The sequence below is a fragment of the Lissotriton vulgaris genome, chromosome 4_1, assembly GCF_964263255.1.
Source record: "Lissotriton vulgaris chromosome 4_1, aLisVul1.2, whole genome shotgun sequence".
Taxonomy (NCBI): domain Eukaryota; kingdom Metazoa; phylum Chordata; class Amphibia; order Caudata; family Salamandridae; genus Lissotriton; species Lissotriton vulgaris.
Window position 1 is genome coordinate 920,205,457 of NC_141691.1, and position 16,198 is coordinate 920,221,654.

General features: G+C 39.8%; 1 protein-coding gene across 1 annotated transcript in view; it reads left to right on the plus strand.

The window, feature by feature from the left end:
• SYCP2L (synaptonemal complex protein 2 like) overlaps positions 1-16,198 on the plus strand; it is a 1,791,741-nt gene that overhangs the window by 427,930 nt on the left and 1,347,613 nt on the right. The window contains exon 9 of the mRNA XM_086966882.1: positions 1,341-1,483. Within this exon, the coding sequence (XP_086823008.1) occupies positions 1,341-1,483 (143 nt within the window). The remainder of the gene's footprint in view (positions 1-1,340; positions 1,484-16,198) is intronic.

Sequence of the window (16,198 nt, forward strand, 5' to 3'; positions counted from 1 at the left end):
CTTGGCTGCGATGTAGGAGAAGGCTCGTCTGCCAGCTCTGTTTCTGTGGATGCGGGGGGTCTCTGCTAGGGCGAGGTCGGCGGAGAGAGGATCCTTTTTACGTGGTTAATCCGATAATCAGGAAGAAAGCAAATTCAAATGCATAGTACCCATCAATTGATTATAAGTCACTAGTAGTTAATGATAAAGGTTTGGCATCAAATAAATTGATATCACTAGTGCCAGGCACCACAAATATTACAAGAGCTTTTTAGGATAGGGCAAAATTTGTGTTCGGTGTAAAAAAAGAAATTGTAAACAAAATCACACATGCCAGGTAACTACGCAACATGATGTGGTTTAAGGAATTTTGTTTAACATGAAATTCCCAGAATTATACTTATTGCGCCAGAGTAATTTAGTCTTGCTCGAGCCAACTTTTTATTTATTGATTTTTCTTGCCAGCGCCGACTTTTGTCAACCTTCTTGTTGTTTGAAATCATACTCCATGGAAGTATCAGGAGCAGATCAATAGGATCTTGAAATGGCTCCTATAAGCACATTCCATGTCAACCACACCAAATGAGGAATTCTGAATTTGGGTCTACTCCCTCCATCATGCTTTTCTTTTCTCTAGGATCCAGCACTTTGTGTTGGCTGGTAGGTGACGGATGGTACTGTATATCACAACATACAAATAAATAGAAATTCTCATAATCTTGTAAATAGAAATTATCTTGTAGAAGCACATGTCCACCTGAAGGCAAGCAGTCAACTGAAACTCTGAATTCTAAATGCATTTGTAGTGGTAAAGAATTTGGAAACCTATTGGAAATTCGTTATTGTGTGATTTAAACAGGATTTCTTGAATTCAGCTTATTTAAAAAGGTCACCGATTCGTGTCAACAGACCCTACACATTCGATCTAATTTGGCAAATGTTTCTGCTATACAAGCGGGCAAAAGTAGATAAGGTATTGATTTTTTAAAAATAATATATTTAGGTGACAGTTTTGGTACTCCGTCCTAGCAGTTCTTTCCCAACCTTAGCGTCAACCCCATGGATTAAATAATTAAGCAATGTCTTATTACTCATTGGGGTCGCAAGGGGCTCAGTGGTGGTGGTGAAATTTCACTTTCATGATTGAATTTATTTTAAAAAAAAGATCTCAACTCAATTATGCATTAAACACTAAAATACTTCTGGTTTGTTTGATAAATTGCTTAATTTTTTAAGAAACGGGTTAAACTAGCAGTTTGTCTTTAAATAAATTGCATCCAAAATACACGCTTATACCCAAATGTAACCTGGCCATTCTGATCTATTCCATAAATCTGTTTCTTTTTTCCCACCCAATGTAGATTATGAAATTCAGACTGGCATTTCTGAAGCTCTTTGCCGGTTGGTGAAAAAGAAAGACCGAAACGTTCTTGTCCACAAATGGTTTGATGAGAGTACACTTGCGGAGACATTCCAAAAACTAAATGTCAAAGAATTTGAGACTGTAAGTATTTCAAATTTGAACACATCATGAGACTATGCATATGATAATGAGGAATTTAAAAAGGCCAATTGAGATTTTTATTTGGTCATAGAATGTGTGCATTTTGACAACCTAGAATGGCTTCAAAGCTAGGGTATTTGGGAGTGACAAGAAGTGTTGGAAATTTGTGAGAAATACTGTGTGCAAGGAGCTTTTGGTAAAGTATTCTCATGACACATTAGGGGTAGCATATGTTCAGAAGACACTAGGACATACGTCTGTTTAGATGGACAATTGTATGATAGTTAAAGTACCTGTGATTATAGGATATCTGGTTATATCAAGTCACTGATGAGCTTTGTGACTGCTCTCTAAAAGACAACAATCGTTATGATGTGTGGTATCCTAGGATCCAGGTAGATTGAGCCATCGAAGACCTGTACAGATCTAGAGCACTATTTCATTTTGGGATCCTCCATAGGTTCATATGCAGGCTAAATTCTTCCACAACAGAAGGGCCACTCGTAGCTGTTTATCTTTAATTAAAAAAATTATCCTAAAGGCATTTCTCAGCATGTAATGCAATTTGTATGTAGAACATACAAATAGTGTGCCTAAACCACACCACCCTTCTAATCTAGTGGGTCCATTCTCTCCTCAAAGGGACTGTCCATGATGTCCTGTTGGAGTCATGAGGTCACAGGGTATGTGAATAGCTAAGGCCTGGTCTTGGGATGTCCACAAAGGGACAAGGCACTCATACTGACTTTTAGATCCCAATACCTTAAGCTGCCTCTTCCAACCCCCTCTTCTGCAGAAATCACAACTCCATTGAAGGGCACTTTCAGTAGGCTTGTTGAGCCTGTGATTGCTGCAGAGGTTGAAAGGATCCCCAGCTTAATTGGAGTTTGAGAGTACTACCCGTACAAGTGCTTGTTCTTCAACCTTTAGAAAATACATTTGGAATCCACCAAGGTAGTTCTGTGATGCTACAGGAAGGTTAGCCAGAATCAGTATGTAAAAACCTGGCACACTGGCTTCAATTGTCTATGATGTCCACTCTTCCAGCGCTCTGCTTTTTGGATTCTGATTTCACCTTCGGCCTGCGTTAGGTGGGTCACGTGAATTCTTCACTGGTACTTGGGTGAAGTCGTTTTTTTGGACTTAAGTGTTTGTAGAAAGAGTTGAAACCTATTTGCAGAGAGCTGTCCCACATAAAATAACCATTTTTTAGATCAAAACGCCTTATTTGATTTTTTTACTTCTCAAAGCCCTTTGTAACATAAGGCTTACCTGGCATAACCCCTTATGTTAGGATGCAGGTTTTTTATGTGATAAATGAGGGCTTCTATGGTGTTTGAGTCATCGAAAAAAGGATTAAGATTACGCATAAAACCTATGTTCAGGTTCCACTTGAAGAAAGATTGTATGGATCGATGGTACGCGGTACTTAATAAATGTTCCCTAGACCTTATTTTACTACTTATTGAAGAACTGGCAGTGGTGATCAAAGAAATCACTGAGGAAATTGCAGTCATTCAAACGGATCTAGAAGCAAGAATGGATACAGAAGATTGGAACAAAGTCTTGGAGGATATGAACACCAAATTGGATGTATATTCTAAGGAATTACAGGAGGGCAAATTTAGGAAATATAAAAGAGAGACTCTGGACTACAAGCTGAATAAGGTCTATACCTGGGCCGAGGTATACGCACAGAGAAGGGTTTTCTTTAAAAAAAAAAACTTTAAAAAAAACTAAAATCTCTTCGGAAGAAAGCGTGGCAACAGAAGGCGATACCAACATCAATAAAGAACCACCTAGGATAGACAAAACAGCGATGTTTCACGTGGTGCTACTGGAGACGCACCAGTTGATTATGCTTCTACATCAGTCTTTATTAGCACAGGAGACAAACATCAGCCAACCACCAGGCAAATCAATAGGAAAACCAGGAGAAGCCAAAGAAAAATCAAGACAAAATTTGAGAAGCCAGAAAATGACTCAATCGTAAACATCTCATCAATAGTTCTCACTCAACAACAAATTCTCATTCTGAATAAAGGATTAGGATATGTTCCTACTTATCAAACGAACACTTTGGAGAATGAAATTACTTTATTCAAGTTCATGAGAGTGTTACGTCTACAAATTTTCTTTACCACATTTAACACCTGTGATACAGATGTTCAGAACCTGAATTCATAGAATTTAAAAGAAAATCCACTTTTCAAGCTCCAACATCCCATAAAGTCTTGGCTGCTTTTGAGAACTTGGTAAAGAAAGATTTTAATAAGATGAATGTCAGGAGATCAAGAAAGACCAATCTTACCAAATATGAGAGGAATACTTTGAAATCTCTAGCACTTGACACTAGAATTGTTAAACAGGAAGCAGATAAGGGAGGAGCTATTGTTATCATGGATAAACAATTCTACATGTCAAAAGTGGTGGCACACATTTCAGACCCCAGTACTTACTTTCAATTGGACCAAGATCCTACTTTGGATTTGATGAGTACACTTGAAAGCATATTAAACAAAGCAATTGAGATGGGATGGATCATGAACAACACTCAAACTTATCTCCGTTATTAATCCAAGAAGAACTGGATTATATGTTACCGAAGATCCATAAGAATTTGTATAATCCTCCGTTTGGACTGATCATCACTGGGTGCAGAACCATCTTTGAACCTATCGGTCAATACATAGATTACTTTTTGCAACCTTTCGTCCAAACTTGGAATTCATATGTAAAAGACGCCACTCATTTTCTTCTGCAAATCAGCACAGTTAAACCAGACAGTGACACCATTTTATGTGATTTGGATGTCAAAGCATTATACACCTCCATCCCCCACTCAGCTGGTAAGGAGGCAATAGAATGGGCCTTACTGAAACAAAGCGCTATAGGTGCTGACAAAGTATTTATATTGGAAATATTATATTTTTGCCTTCATCATTGTTATTTTGAATGGGACAGTCAATATTTTCTGCAATTGAAAGGAACTTCAATGTGTTTTGCCGGGGCTCTGGCTTATGCTAATAGGCACATGGCTAAGTTTGAGGAGTCTTTCATCTACAGTGACAAAGAATGGTCTGAGTATCTGCTACTGTATTGCAGATACATTAATGATATCTTTTTAATTTGGAATAACACATGGGAATTATTGGAAATCAAAATCAACTAATTGAACCTGTGTGATAAGTACATTGAATTTATCAGCACAATGACCAGAAAATCTCTCCCTTTTCTAGATGTACTAGTGACCATAGAGAATAATAACCTACATATGGAAGTGTATCACAAACCGACAGACAAAAATAATGCTTTATTGTTTACCAGCTTTCATCCTCTGGGTTTAATTCACAACCTTCCATATTCCCAGGTACTTAGAGCTAAAAGGATCTGCTCAGACGACATCTCCTTACAAAAAATATCTGCTTGATTAAAGCTAGAGACAAATCCAAAGGGTACCCAAATTCAGTCTTGGACCAAGCAATCTTGAAGATGGAAAACAAATCACGGAGCAGTCTTTTAGAAATGAAAGGTAAATTGAAAGACAACAGACAAGCGTTTGTATCAAAATTTTCAACTTGCTCTCTGCAAATTAAAAGGATCATCAACCACCTTTGGGAAATTTTAGCCAATGAAAGTGATTTTAATGATCTCTTTGAGAACAAAGCCATATTTGCTTACAGAAGGTCTTGGAATTTGAAAGAAATGTTGAAACCTCAAGTGACAGAAAGTATTGAAACTTCAGAGGAACAAGACTTTGTCAAAATTGTGTGCACTGCAATAACGTGATATGCAGTGACCGCATACAGCACCCTCATACAGGGGAAACTATAAAAACAAAATACCATGCTGATTGCAATTCCCAAAACTTGTTATATGGTATTAAATGTCCCTGTGGGCTACTGTACATAGGCAAAACTGAGAGAAAAATTAAGACCCATATTTCTGAGCACAAAAGTACCATCCGTAATTGCAATATGAAAAGCAGTTTAACGGTCCACTGAACTGAAAACAGACATACCATAGCTCAATTGAAATTTCAGATGTTAGAGATACCCTCACTCGGGAGCGATCTAACTAGGACTTTACTCCAGAGGGAGATTTATTGGATAAGAAGACCTGACATCCAAGATCCTAAGGGGATCAATGATAAAGTGGACCTAGGTTGCTTTCTGTGATTCCACACTAGGTGGAAAGCATTATAGGCTGCCATTAGTACATATTTTCATTGATACTGTTTCTTTTGTTTGTAGTCTGAACTAACAGATTGTGCATTGCAACAGCTTAAATGATGAAAGTGTATCATTAAGATTGTTCTGCTGTTTGTAAACTGACTTAACATGCTGAGTATTTTAACATCTTAAATGATGAAAATGTTCCACACCCTAAGGGTCTATTGTATTGTTGTATTCTTTTTATTCTTTTACACTCTTTTACACTCTTTTTCTTGTTTTCCCTATTGGTTCTTCTCTTTTTCTTATTTTACACTGTTAAACTAGTGTTCTTTTAGGCAGCGCAGATTTAGATAATGTGTCACCTTTTGTAGTCCTGGCACTATGGCTCGTTTCACCATTCGATGATGGCGCCCATTATCTGGGGCGCTTTCGTGAGCAGTCCATAGTTTCTTTTCTGTTTTTTATGTCAAAGTCGGTACACCGGTTTCACTTGATCACCCACTACGAAGATTGAGGTCAGCATACCGTCGAAGTGGAAGCTTAACGGTTTAGGAGATTTTATGAAAGTCAGCGTTTCATCCTCTCGATTTGCCGCCATTCACTTTGTTTGCTTGGCATACGTCTTGGTAATGTTACATTCAAAACAGCAAAGGTGCACCTCAAATTATAATATGTGATATATATTATACAATGAATCGCGAACAATGGTATTCCTTGGTTTTCAAATCTTTTATTTCAAGAATATAAATGAGGCACCATACAGCCGACGCGTTTCATCCATCACAGGGGACTTCTTCAGGGCTTAGATTGAATGTAATAACTTCAGGAATGAAGACTGCTCTACGATAAGTGAGACTCGTTGCACCTCAAAATAGCGAAGTTTATATCTTTTTCTCTAATCCGTGTACGGTCCAACTGATCCCATTAATTGAATCTGTGGTACTTCAAAGTGACAAGTAATCAATTTAGTTACTTCCAACCAATAATGGGGTGCGTTTACAATAGATAAGATGGTCTATCTATAGTCCAGTAGTACACAGTGACTCCAATTCTTTGCAGAGTCTGGACATAACAGATGGAATGATTCAATGCCAGGTCGTTCTAAATAGGACCGTCCTGCAGAATTCCAACTAAGGGATCCCCCGTACCGCCCACGATGCGTCCTCCGGTAGCCCTTGGTAATGTTGCTCACAACACCGAATGGTTTATCATTTTCACAGAGACGCGATAGTGCGGACAGTGTGATGGAGATTTTTCAAGGTTCGTTTTTCACTACAGCACTTCACTTTTCTGGGTGTTTAGTTAGTACATCGTGGCCCGAACAGTGGCGCTCTTTAATTTCACCTCGCAGTAGGTATTTTATTGTGTGCAGCGTTTTGGTGCACTTGTTTGATTTGGGAGCTGACTTTAAATGCATTACTGCTCAAACACTGTCTTTCTGACTATTCATGGTTCTGCTTCTTATTTCCTCTTATATTCCTGTCTCATTTTTCTAATAAGAATGAATTTTATTTTGATCTTGGATTTGGCAATGCAATGAGACTCTATTCTACTTTTCTTAAGTTCGCTCACCCTAGAATACAATTTGAGGAAAGTATTATTTACATTGTTCATAGATAATCCCCTGAAGAAGGGCCAATGGGGCCTGAAATGCATTGGGCATTTTTTTTGAAAGAATAACTTTGTGATGACAAGCATGAAAACCTATGCAACATATTGATTTGTGATGTGAACAAATTAAATCTGCATATGTAATACGGACATTATTTCACGTCTGAGACAGTTTATTTTTGGTTCATTGTTATATGATAGGTTGATGAGTTTAATGTATGAAAATTATCACAAAACTGTGAAATTTAATAGCAACTGTTAGGTTAGCATTATGGTACCCAATCCTAGCTCTTTATAGCAATGAATAACTTGATATTGCTAATTTTATGGGTGATTCTTGTTTCAAGGCCAAGGCGTGGAACAGTGATGTATAAAACTGGCCTCTATCATCTAATAAACAAAATATCTGACTAATGCAAATGAGATTTGAGTTGAACCTAGCATTTCAGATCTCCCAAATGACTGTAATATAAAATGTATAATCAGTCGGCCCACAAGGGTGGTGGCAGCTATATACCCCAGCCCTGTGCTGTTGGTGAGGGATGGCAGTCCTGCGAGAGGGCCATGCCTCTTATGGGTTTAGTGACCAATATGACTGAGCGTACTAGTGGTCTGCATTTTCTAGAGGGACAACCTCCAGTTATCAGAGGGATGGATTTAAGACCGGTCGGGTTTGACAGCATTTGTGCTGAGCCACTGGATTCTTTCCACGGAGTGTGGTGAGTACAGAGTTGTGTGACACATGGCAATAGTAAAAAAATTGCAAAAAACACAGTTAATGGACAGAATGTAGAACAATGTCATACTTTCACCCCGGTACAAGGATCTGGGCCTAAATCCATCGTTTCGAACCCAGGGTGGTGTGGAGTGCAAAAGAACAATGTATTTAGGCCCAGATCCTTGTACTGGGGTGAATGTATGACATTGTTCTACATTCTGTCCATCAACTGTGTTTTTTGCAATTTTCACCCCGAGTGTGCTGGGTATACTCAGACGTGAGTCCCAGGCTCTCCACACCACTGGAGTCAAGCTATCCAGGCTGATGAAGGCTGATAGCCAGAAACCGGTCCTTGGATGCTTGATTCCGGTCTGGGAAAGACATGGCTTGGTAGTTCGGACTGGACTGTTCCCATGAGGCACAGGGTCAGAGCTGATTTGCAAATAGCCAGTGTCTAACCCAGGGTGGTGTGGAGTGCAAAAAAACGGTGGAATTAGGCCCAGATCCTTGTACCTGGGTGAATGTATGACATTGTTCTACATTCTGTCCATCAACTGTGTTTTTTGCACAGGGCAATAGTAAGCCTAGCTGTGCTGAAGCCATGTAGGCACATAGTGTCCTGGATGCATCCAAAAATACAAGTTTTAAAACCTGCAACAATGCGTTCTGAAAAGTGGGGGGAGGCAGGTAAAAAGTGGGGGGAAGACCACTCTAAGGCTGTTCGGTCTAACACAAGAGCACACCACTAATGATTAATGAGGAGCTTGGGTGGCTGCAAAAGTGCAGTATACCACCCGCCAGGAATGTTATCCTAGAGCTTGCCCTCAGTCTCTGAGGAGGTCAGACGTATGCCTTTGGGAGAGGTTTTGCCAAATTTGAAGCACTTCACAAGCTATTGGCACTCGCTTCAGTGCCTTCTTGTGCAGGTAGAGCCTGACCCCCGGGTTTTAGAATGGGGAGTTTCCTATGAAAGAATGTGACAATATTTGGAAACATGTTATTGAATGGTTGAATGAACAAATAAATGATAAACATAGGGCCAGATAGAATATATAGGAACATTAAAACAGCATTTCTGATATTAAGCAGATTGCTGTAGAAGCAAGGGCAGCCAAATGAGTCGGTGTAGCCGCATCTTTTGCTAAAACAAATGTAAGAAAATATCAGTGCAGACCAAAAGAATAGAAGAGGATAAACCAGAGGTAAAGAACCTTTTCAATGTTTTGGAGAAACTGGCAAGAGATTATTAAAAGATGGAAAATAACATTCCAAAACTACATAGAGGTATCAAGAATACCGAGGGGACTTTGTATTTTTGGTATACCAAGTCATCTGGATGTAAACCGTAATCTACATGAATTGAATGACAAACATATGCAATATTCTTAAAGCAAAATGGAGATCCTAATCAAATGTGCCAAGAAAGATCATGAAAAAATGATTGCACAAATCAAGGATGTAGAGAAGAAAATGTCCTCAATTGCAAATAAAGAACAAGCAAACCAATTAAATTGATGGAAAAGAGGATAGACTAAGAAGACATGAAGATTTGAAAAAAAGAAAACGAAGAAAATTTCTCAACAAGATTTGTAAGGCGCCATCTATACGTTTGCCAAATGTGTTGTGGTTTTCAGGAAACAACTTACTTTGGAAAAGGTCACAATGGAAACATCAGAACCTGAGGCGATAAGTGGATCTAATGCCAATGTAAGTGGAGGAGAAAGCAGTATTCCACAAGTAGAAATGTTGGTGGTGAATTTATTGACATATCAACGTACCAAACATGAGATTGGTGCTCATAACTGGATTATTTTTCTGTCCAGAGTAATTCATTTATGTGGACACCAAAATCAATTTTACAAATAAATTTGAAAATAAATCTGGCAAAATTACATGCAATTAAAGCAAAAGAGATAGTCGAACACACAACAGTTTTTCACACAGTGGCTTCAAAACTACTGGTTGAGCAGATTACATATTTGAGTAATCTGCACGCTTCTGCACTAGCAACTGCAGAAGATCTGTAAGGAGTATCAGAGAGCCAGATAATGGGATAATTTGCTAAGGAAGGCAATACACCTAAATACAGCATTTTTAAACCAAAATCCAATTTTTGCCTTGTATTATCACTGGGTAATAAAATTGACATTTTCTATGAACTTGCCAGTCATGAAATAGATCATTCACAGAGAAAGATTAATATGAAAGAAGAGAACCTAACTAAATTGGAACGGGAAGCGATTAGGAACCTCCAACAGAATGTTGCAATTGTCATAAAGCCCACTGATAATGGTGGCAACTTAGTGATAATGGATATTAATGCATATGTAACTGAAGCTATGCAACAACTCCTTGATATCAACAAATATGAAGAAATTAAGACAAATCAAAGTTGGACATAAAAAAATACTATGATGAGTTACTCCAAAAATTGCAAATTGCAGTCTTTGATGACTGATTAGGAATTCTGCCAAAAATGTATTCCCTAACCAATAAATACTCTAATAACCCACCTGGATGGCTCATTGTTTCAGCATGTGGGTCTCTCTTCGAAACCACCTTAAAATATGTGGATTCTTAACTGCACCATTTGTTAAGGATCACAGTTCATACAACAAAGACACATGAGACATACTATTAATTGTAGACAATGTTCACTGGCAAGAAGATTATCTTGTCCATAACATGTGTATTTGTAAAGCGCACGTTCACCCGGAGGTATCTTGGCGCTCAATAACAGATGTTTCTTGTTACCCAACTCAATGGTACTCATTTTGTCGACCTCAGATGGATGAAAGGCTGAGTGGACCCACCGGAATTTAAACTTGTGACCATGAGGTCGAACACAGGCCCTTGCAGTTGAAGCATTAGTCCACTGAGACACCAATATATATATGGTATCATTGTATACATCTATCACACACTCATTAGGTCTCAACGCCTAAGTATTTCTTAAGGCAGTGGACTATCTGTGAATTCCAACATTCCAAAATCCTTTTACAAATGATTGACTTTTGCTTGAACATAACATCCCTATGTTTAACCATCAAATATACTGCCAAAAGTGCAGGACAGCCATGGGCATCTCATTTTTAAAGTTATGCAGTTTTGACCATGGAATTGTGGAGAAGGTGGTAACTTGGGGTGAAAGAGACCTTTGTGGAAAAGATACTGCTACGGAAACATTATATTGATATGTTTTTCATTTGAAATGGAACAAGGAAAGAATTTGAGGAATACTTCGATAAAATAAACAGTGACTGTGGCCATGAGTTCACATACAATATCATTGATGAAAATACCACATTTCTTGACATCCTCATATAGGAGAAGAGGATATTCAACACCACTCTTTTTCCGCAAAGATAGAGCGACAGATCGCATTCCACATGGAAAGTTTCCACCAGAAATCTCTCACGAATATTAACAAGGGGAATTTATCAGTCTTAAAAAAATGCTTGAATGTAAAGGAGCTAAATGAAAGGATTGAAGAACTGAAAATACATTTTCTACAAAGAGGTTATAAACAAAATGTAGAGGATGAGGGTTGGAAAAAACTCAAAAAATGAAAAGCTAGGAATTAATAATCACAAGAAGAAAGAAGGTGAAAAAATCAAATGAGACTTGCCAGATCAGATGAATATTGACAAAGGACAAAATTAAATAAGAAAAGCTCTACAATAACATTTGTATCTGATACAAAATGACCTAGACACTGGGGATCAACTAGGCAACATCCAGTAAAGGGTAATCACCTTTAGAAAAGTCCCCAGCATTGAAAAACATGTTGGTGAGGAGCAATTTTGACATCAAGAATCTCAAACAAACTGGTTATCAAAAGAAATGCCAGACTTTAAAGGTTGTGGGAAATGTAAGGTGTGCAATATTGCACGAAACGCAATGGAATTTCAAGATAGGAAAGGCCAAAAGTTCATAATGAAGGGTACCATTAGTGAAAAGGGTGGCAATCAGGTTCTGGATTTATGAAAATTAGAATCCAGATACGTTATCGAGCTCCAGACTATGGTGTTATATGGATTAGACTACGATGAGGATTTTCATGTTCAGCTTTAATTAATATGTTAAATTCTTAGGTCTAAGAGCACTCAGCTGGAAAAGAACACAATATGAAAATGTATAGGGTATAAGAAAATAATCCCACTGGAATGGCTACCATCTAACCACGGCCCACAAAAGAAGAAATATGAGAGATAAAAATGAAACAAGTGGTATTATAATCAATAAAGGATATTGTAGCAATAAGAAATTTAAACATCTCCCACTGTGGGAGCAATGTAGGACCATTTTATTAGCCGGTGTCGGTTGTTGCCAGCGGGAGTACGCTGTTGAAAATCACAAATTAATAATAATGATAGCTGTAAAGGTTCAAGCAATACAATGTACAATGTGTTTACATGTAAAAGTGCACTACGTGTCCCAGGAAACCACTGATGAGTAGGTTATGGCAACCAACAAACAAAATAAAAAATGTCTTGCAGTGATTCCGTAAAGTCAAATGTTAAGGTAATAATGGACAAATATGAGAAAACCCCATTTACAATTGACACCATGAAGGGAAAATGCGGGAACAGAATTAATCTAAAGATCACTGTATTGTCAACATGGGGTTGCCACTGAAGTGATTAAAAATTTAAAATCCACACAAAAGACTAGGTGAAGTATAGGACTTGTATGATGAATTCCATGTATGATTTGTTTGCTTAGGAAGGATGAACACTACATGTCCCACAATCAAATACATGTGACGTTTTGTGGTCTATATGACTTATGATGTTGATGGTTGGACAAGCACCCTGGCCTAAAGTCTTCACGTGCTCTTTAAAACTATTTTATACTGTTTCTCATTTTACCTCTTTCTTTGCCCTGTTGTTTGCTGAAGGATTTCTTGCCCCCTCCAACCCTATGTGACTCTCCAGGGTAGCAGCTATATTCAGAAAATATTTGTTTGAGTCCATATGTCCCTCTCTTCCCCAGAGTCTTTCATCATCCTTTTCAATTCCAGCCCCGTTGATTGCACCAAGTCATTTTTGCTCAAATATATCAGCACCATATCTGGCCTGTGCCATTTGTTCCTTTGTTACCATAGCATGGACATCACCGATCCATTTGCATCACTTCAAAGCCCAACCACCTCACTGCCACTTACGCAAATGGTGATCCCAACTGATGCACATATCACTGCCTACCTGCACACGCTTCTGCCCATTTCACTATGAAATGCCTTAGATAGGAACCTATTTCTTCCTAAATCACAAGCCTTAGTTCCTTGTTTTGGGATATATTACTATGTTAGCCTCTAGCATTCAGTGGCCCATAACCAGCCTTACCTAACCCCACACTGTCACTCTCCCCCCCACCCCCAGTTTCTTCAATCTCTCTCTGCCAAATCAAAATCCCAAACCTTCTGTTGCTGACCCGATCATGAACAAATACCTTTTATTTGTGTTTCTCCAAACCTTCCTATCAGAGCAATACCCTCTGCACATCTGGTACTTGCCTGTCTGATACTGCTCTTTCATCCTCATGCACAGACAGCCTACCGGATTCTGACTCACCTCAATCATACAGAATTCCTCACCAGCTATTCCAGTCCTATCCCGGCACAACCTACTCACTCAACTACACCTCTTTTCCCCTTTGCTCTTTGATCCATTTTGCACTTGCGCACCCGGACAGTCTGCCATCGACAACCCTCACATCTTCCGTAATAAACAACGTGTCTTGCCCCGGTCACTTTAGACACTCTGAATGCTCTGAAAAACCTGACTGGGTATTCTGGTTATTCAGGGCAATTTGGCAAAGTGATTTGCATGCAGATATCGAATGGGTAGTTACCCTCCTTAAGATGTTCGCAGTTAATCTGTCTCCTTTGCTCCCCTTTCCCTAGCTCAACCTTTTCAAAATTACTGGCACATGCATCAAGGTAGAATTTTTCGAGTCCTTAATTGCAATAATTAAGGAATCGTAATTAAGGACTCGCAAAAGCCTATGAATGTAGGAATCGCTGTAAAAATAGTGATTCCTACACATTTCTTATTTGCGACTCACAAATTGAGAGTCGCAAATAAGGAATGGCTTCCTATTCACTCCTATGGGCCTACAGGCCCATAGGAATGAATGGGAAATTGCATGCGCTATTTGCGAGTACCAATAGGTCCTCGCGAATTGCGCCTGTAATTTCAGGATGCAAGGGTGTCCAAAGGGCACCCTGTTGCACCCCTGAAATTGATCTATGCACATATGTTGCGCACACACATGCCCTAAGGGCATGTGTCTGTCCAATATGAAACTTTGAAAAATGCACAAAAGGACACTTTTCAATGTATTTGCAAATTACCTGAAGATCAACTTCGTGGTAATTTACGCCCCCTATTAGCGAAATCACTCATTTTTTTACATTAATGTATTGCATTTAAGGAATCTCAATTTGCAATTCCTTAAATGCAAACACAATTTAAGTAATCACATTTTAGAGATTACTTAAATTGCTATTTTTGCATTTGGGATGATGCATCCCAAATGCAAAAATACCGGTCGCAAAGTGGCAGATTCTGAGAATCTGCCCGTTTGCGACCGGTTTTTCTTTTGATGCATGTGCTGTTAGTCTCCCCAGATTGCCCCACATGGTGCCTACTCCCCAAAAATGTTTTCTTTAAAAGGAAGTCACAGCCAACTTCCCCGCAATGGTCACTGTCAGAACACCCTTCCGGGGACATGTAGAACGCAGGAGTTACTCGACCCAACCGAGGTGGTGTAAGGCTAATCTTGCTAATGTCCTGGGGCCCACCCTACTATGAATCCTGCTAATCTGGGTAACGCACCCCCCTTTGCACCTTACCCTCAGCTGGGTAGTGTAGCTCGAGCAGTAAAGCCTCCCTCCGTGGAAGCTCTGATACAGTTCAGTGAACACGATTCCTAAATAAATAAATGCCAGTCAAATGCTTGTTTTTGTATTAAAAGAAGTTTTTCTCTTAACTCCACACATGTAAATGACATTCAAAAAGCAAGAACACAATCCCCTTGAGGTCACGTTTCTAGTAGTGGTCAGGCTTCTCCCTGTCCTCCCAACTCTAGTGTTACAGGTTTGGCGTTATTACCCGTTAGCTGATGGCCACATCAAGGGAATGTAAACGAATAGGCGGTACTCAAGAGTATTCAGGCTCTGCAAGTACAGTTTTTAGAGTATAGAGTTTAGCAGCACCAATGGTAGTATGCCCCCCAGGGGGCCCAAAAGCCCAGTTTTGCCTTAGCTACTGTGGCAGCAAAATACCCTGTTTGCAAAATGGTCCGGTTCTGTATCAGATGAGTTGAGCTGCCCGTGGTCAGACACAGCAGCACCTGGCAGACACGTGCTCCCTTCTGTACCCATGCTACCTGTGGAGATTTGATGGGCGAGTTGCTCCAGCAGTCACAAGATAAGTACTTTGTCCAACGGTGGAGGGTGGGGGTTAGTCTCCTTGCTCCAACAGGGTTCTGTGGGGCAGTCCACAAAATGCGGATGAGTTCCACCTTGGTCACAACCGTTTCGTGGTCCCTGGCAATGACCAGTGTCCACCACGGCCCTTCCTCGCATACGGGGTCGACAAGACACTTCAGCACATGGGCAATGGCCTTATCAGTATGGGGATGGGTTCTTCCCACTACAGGCTTCAATCTATGCAACGGCGGCCTGTTCTGGCATATGTGGTCACCCAGTTAGTCCAGCACACAGGCAACAGCCCTATCGGTGTGAGGAGTGGGCTTCTCTCACCATTCTCCTCTAACTTAGCTCATGGCAGCCATACCTAACAAACGGTGTCGCCTATGAAGTCCAAAACATAGAATATGGCCCGATTGGTACAGGGCTGGATTCCTCACACCTCGCACAGTTCTCAGTCCAGGGCTCTCTTCCGGACCTCACTCCATCCAACGCTCTCCTCTTCCTCACAGGCGCACCAATCTTGGTGAGTAGGCAGGCACTGGTGATCCAGGATCCGGGGCAAGTGATTGTGGCTTCCCTGGATGATGTCCCCTCACCCAACAGGGAGAATAGCAGGCAGGGTCCCTAGTCCTGGTCACAGACGGAAATCTTGCAGAGCTTCCACTTCTTACACAGCCTGGCTGGCTGCTTGGTAGATGACAAAGTTTGGGGTCTCAAACGCCCTTAAATAGTTCTTATCCAGATAAAAAATATGATTTAGGGTCTCGACC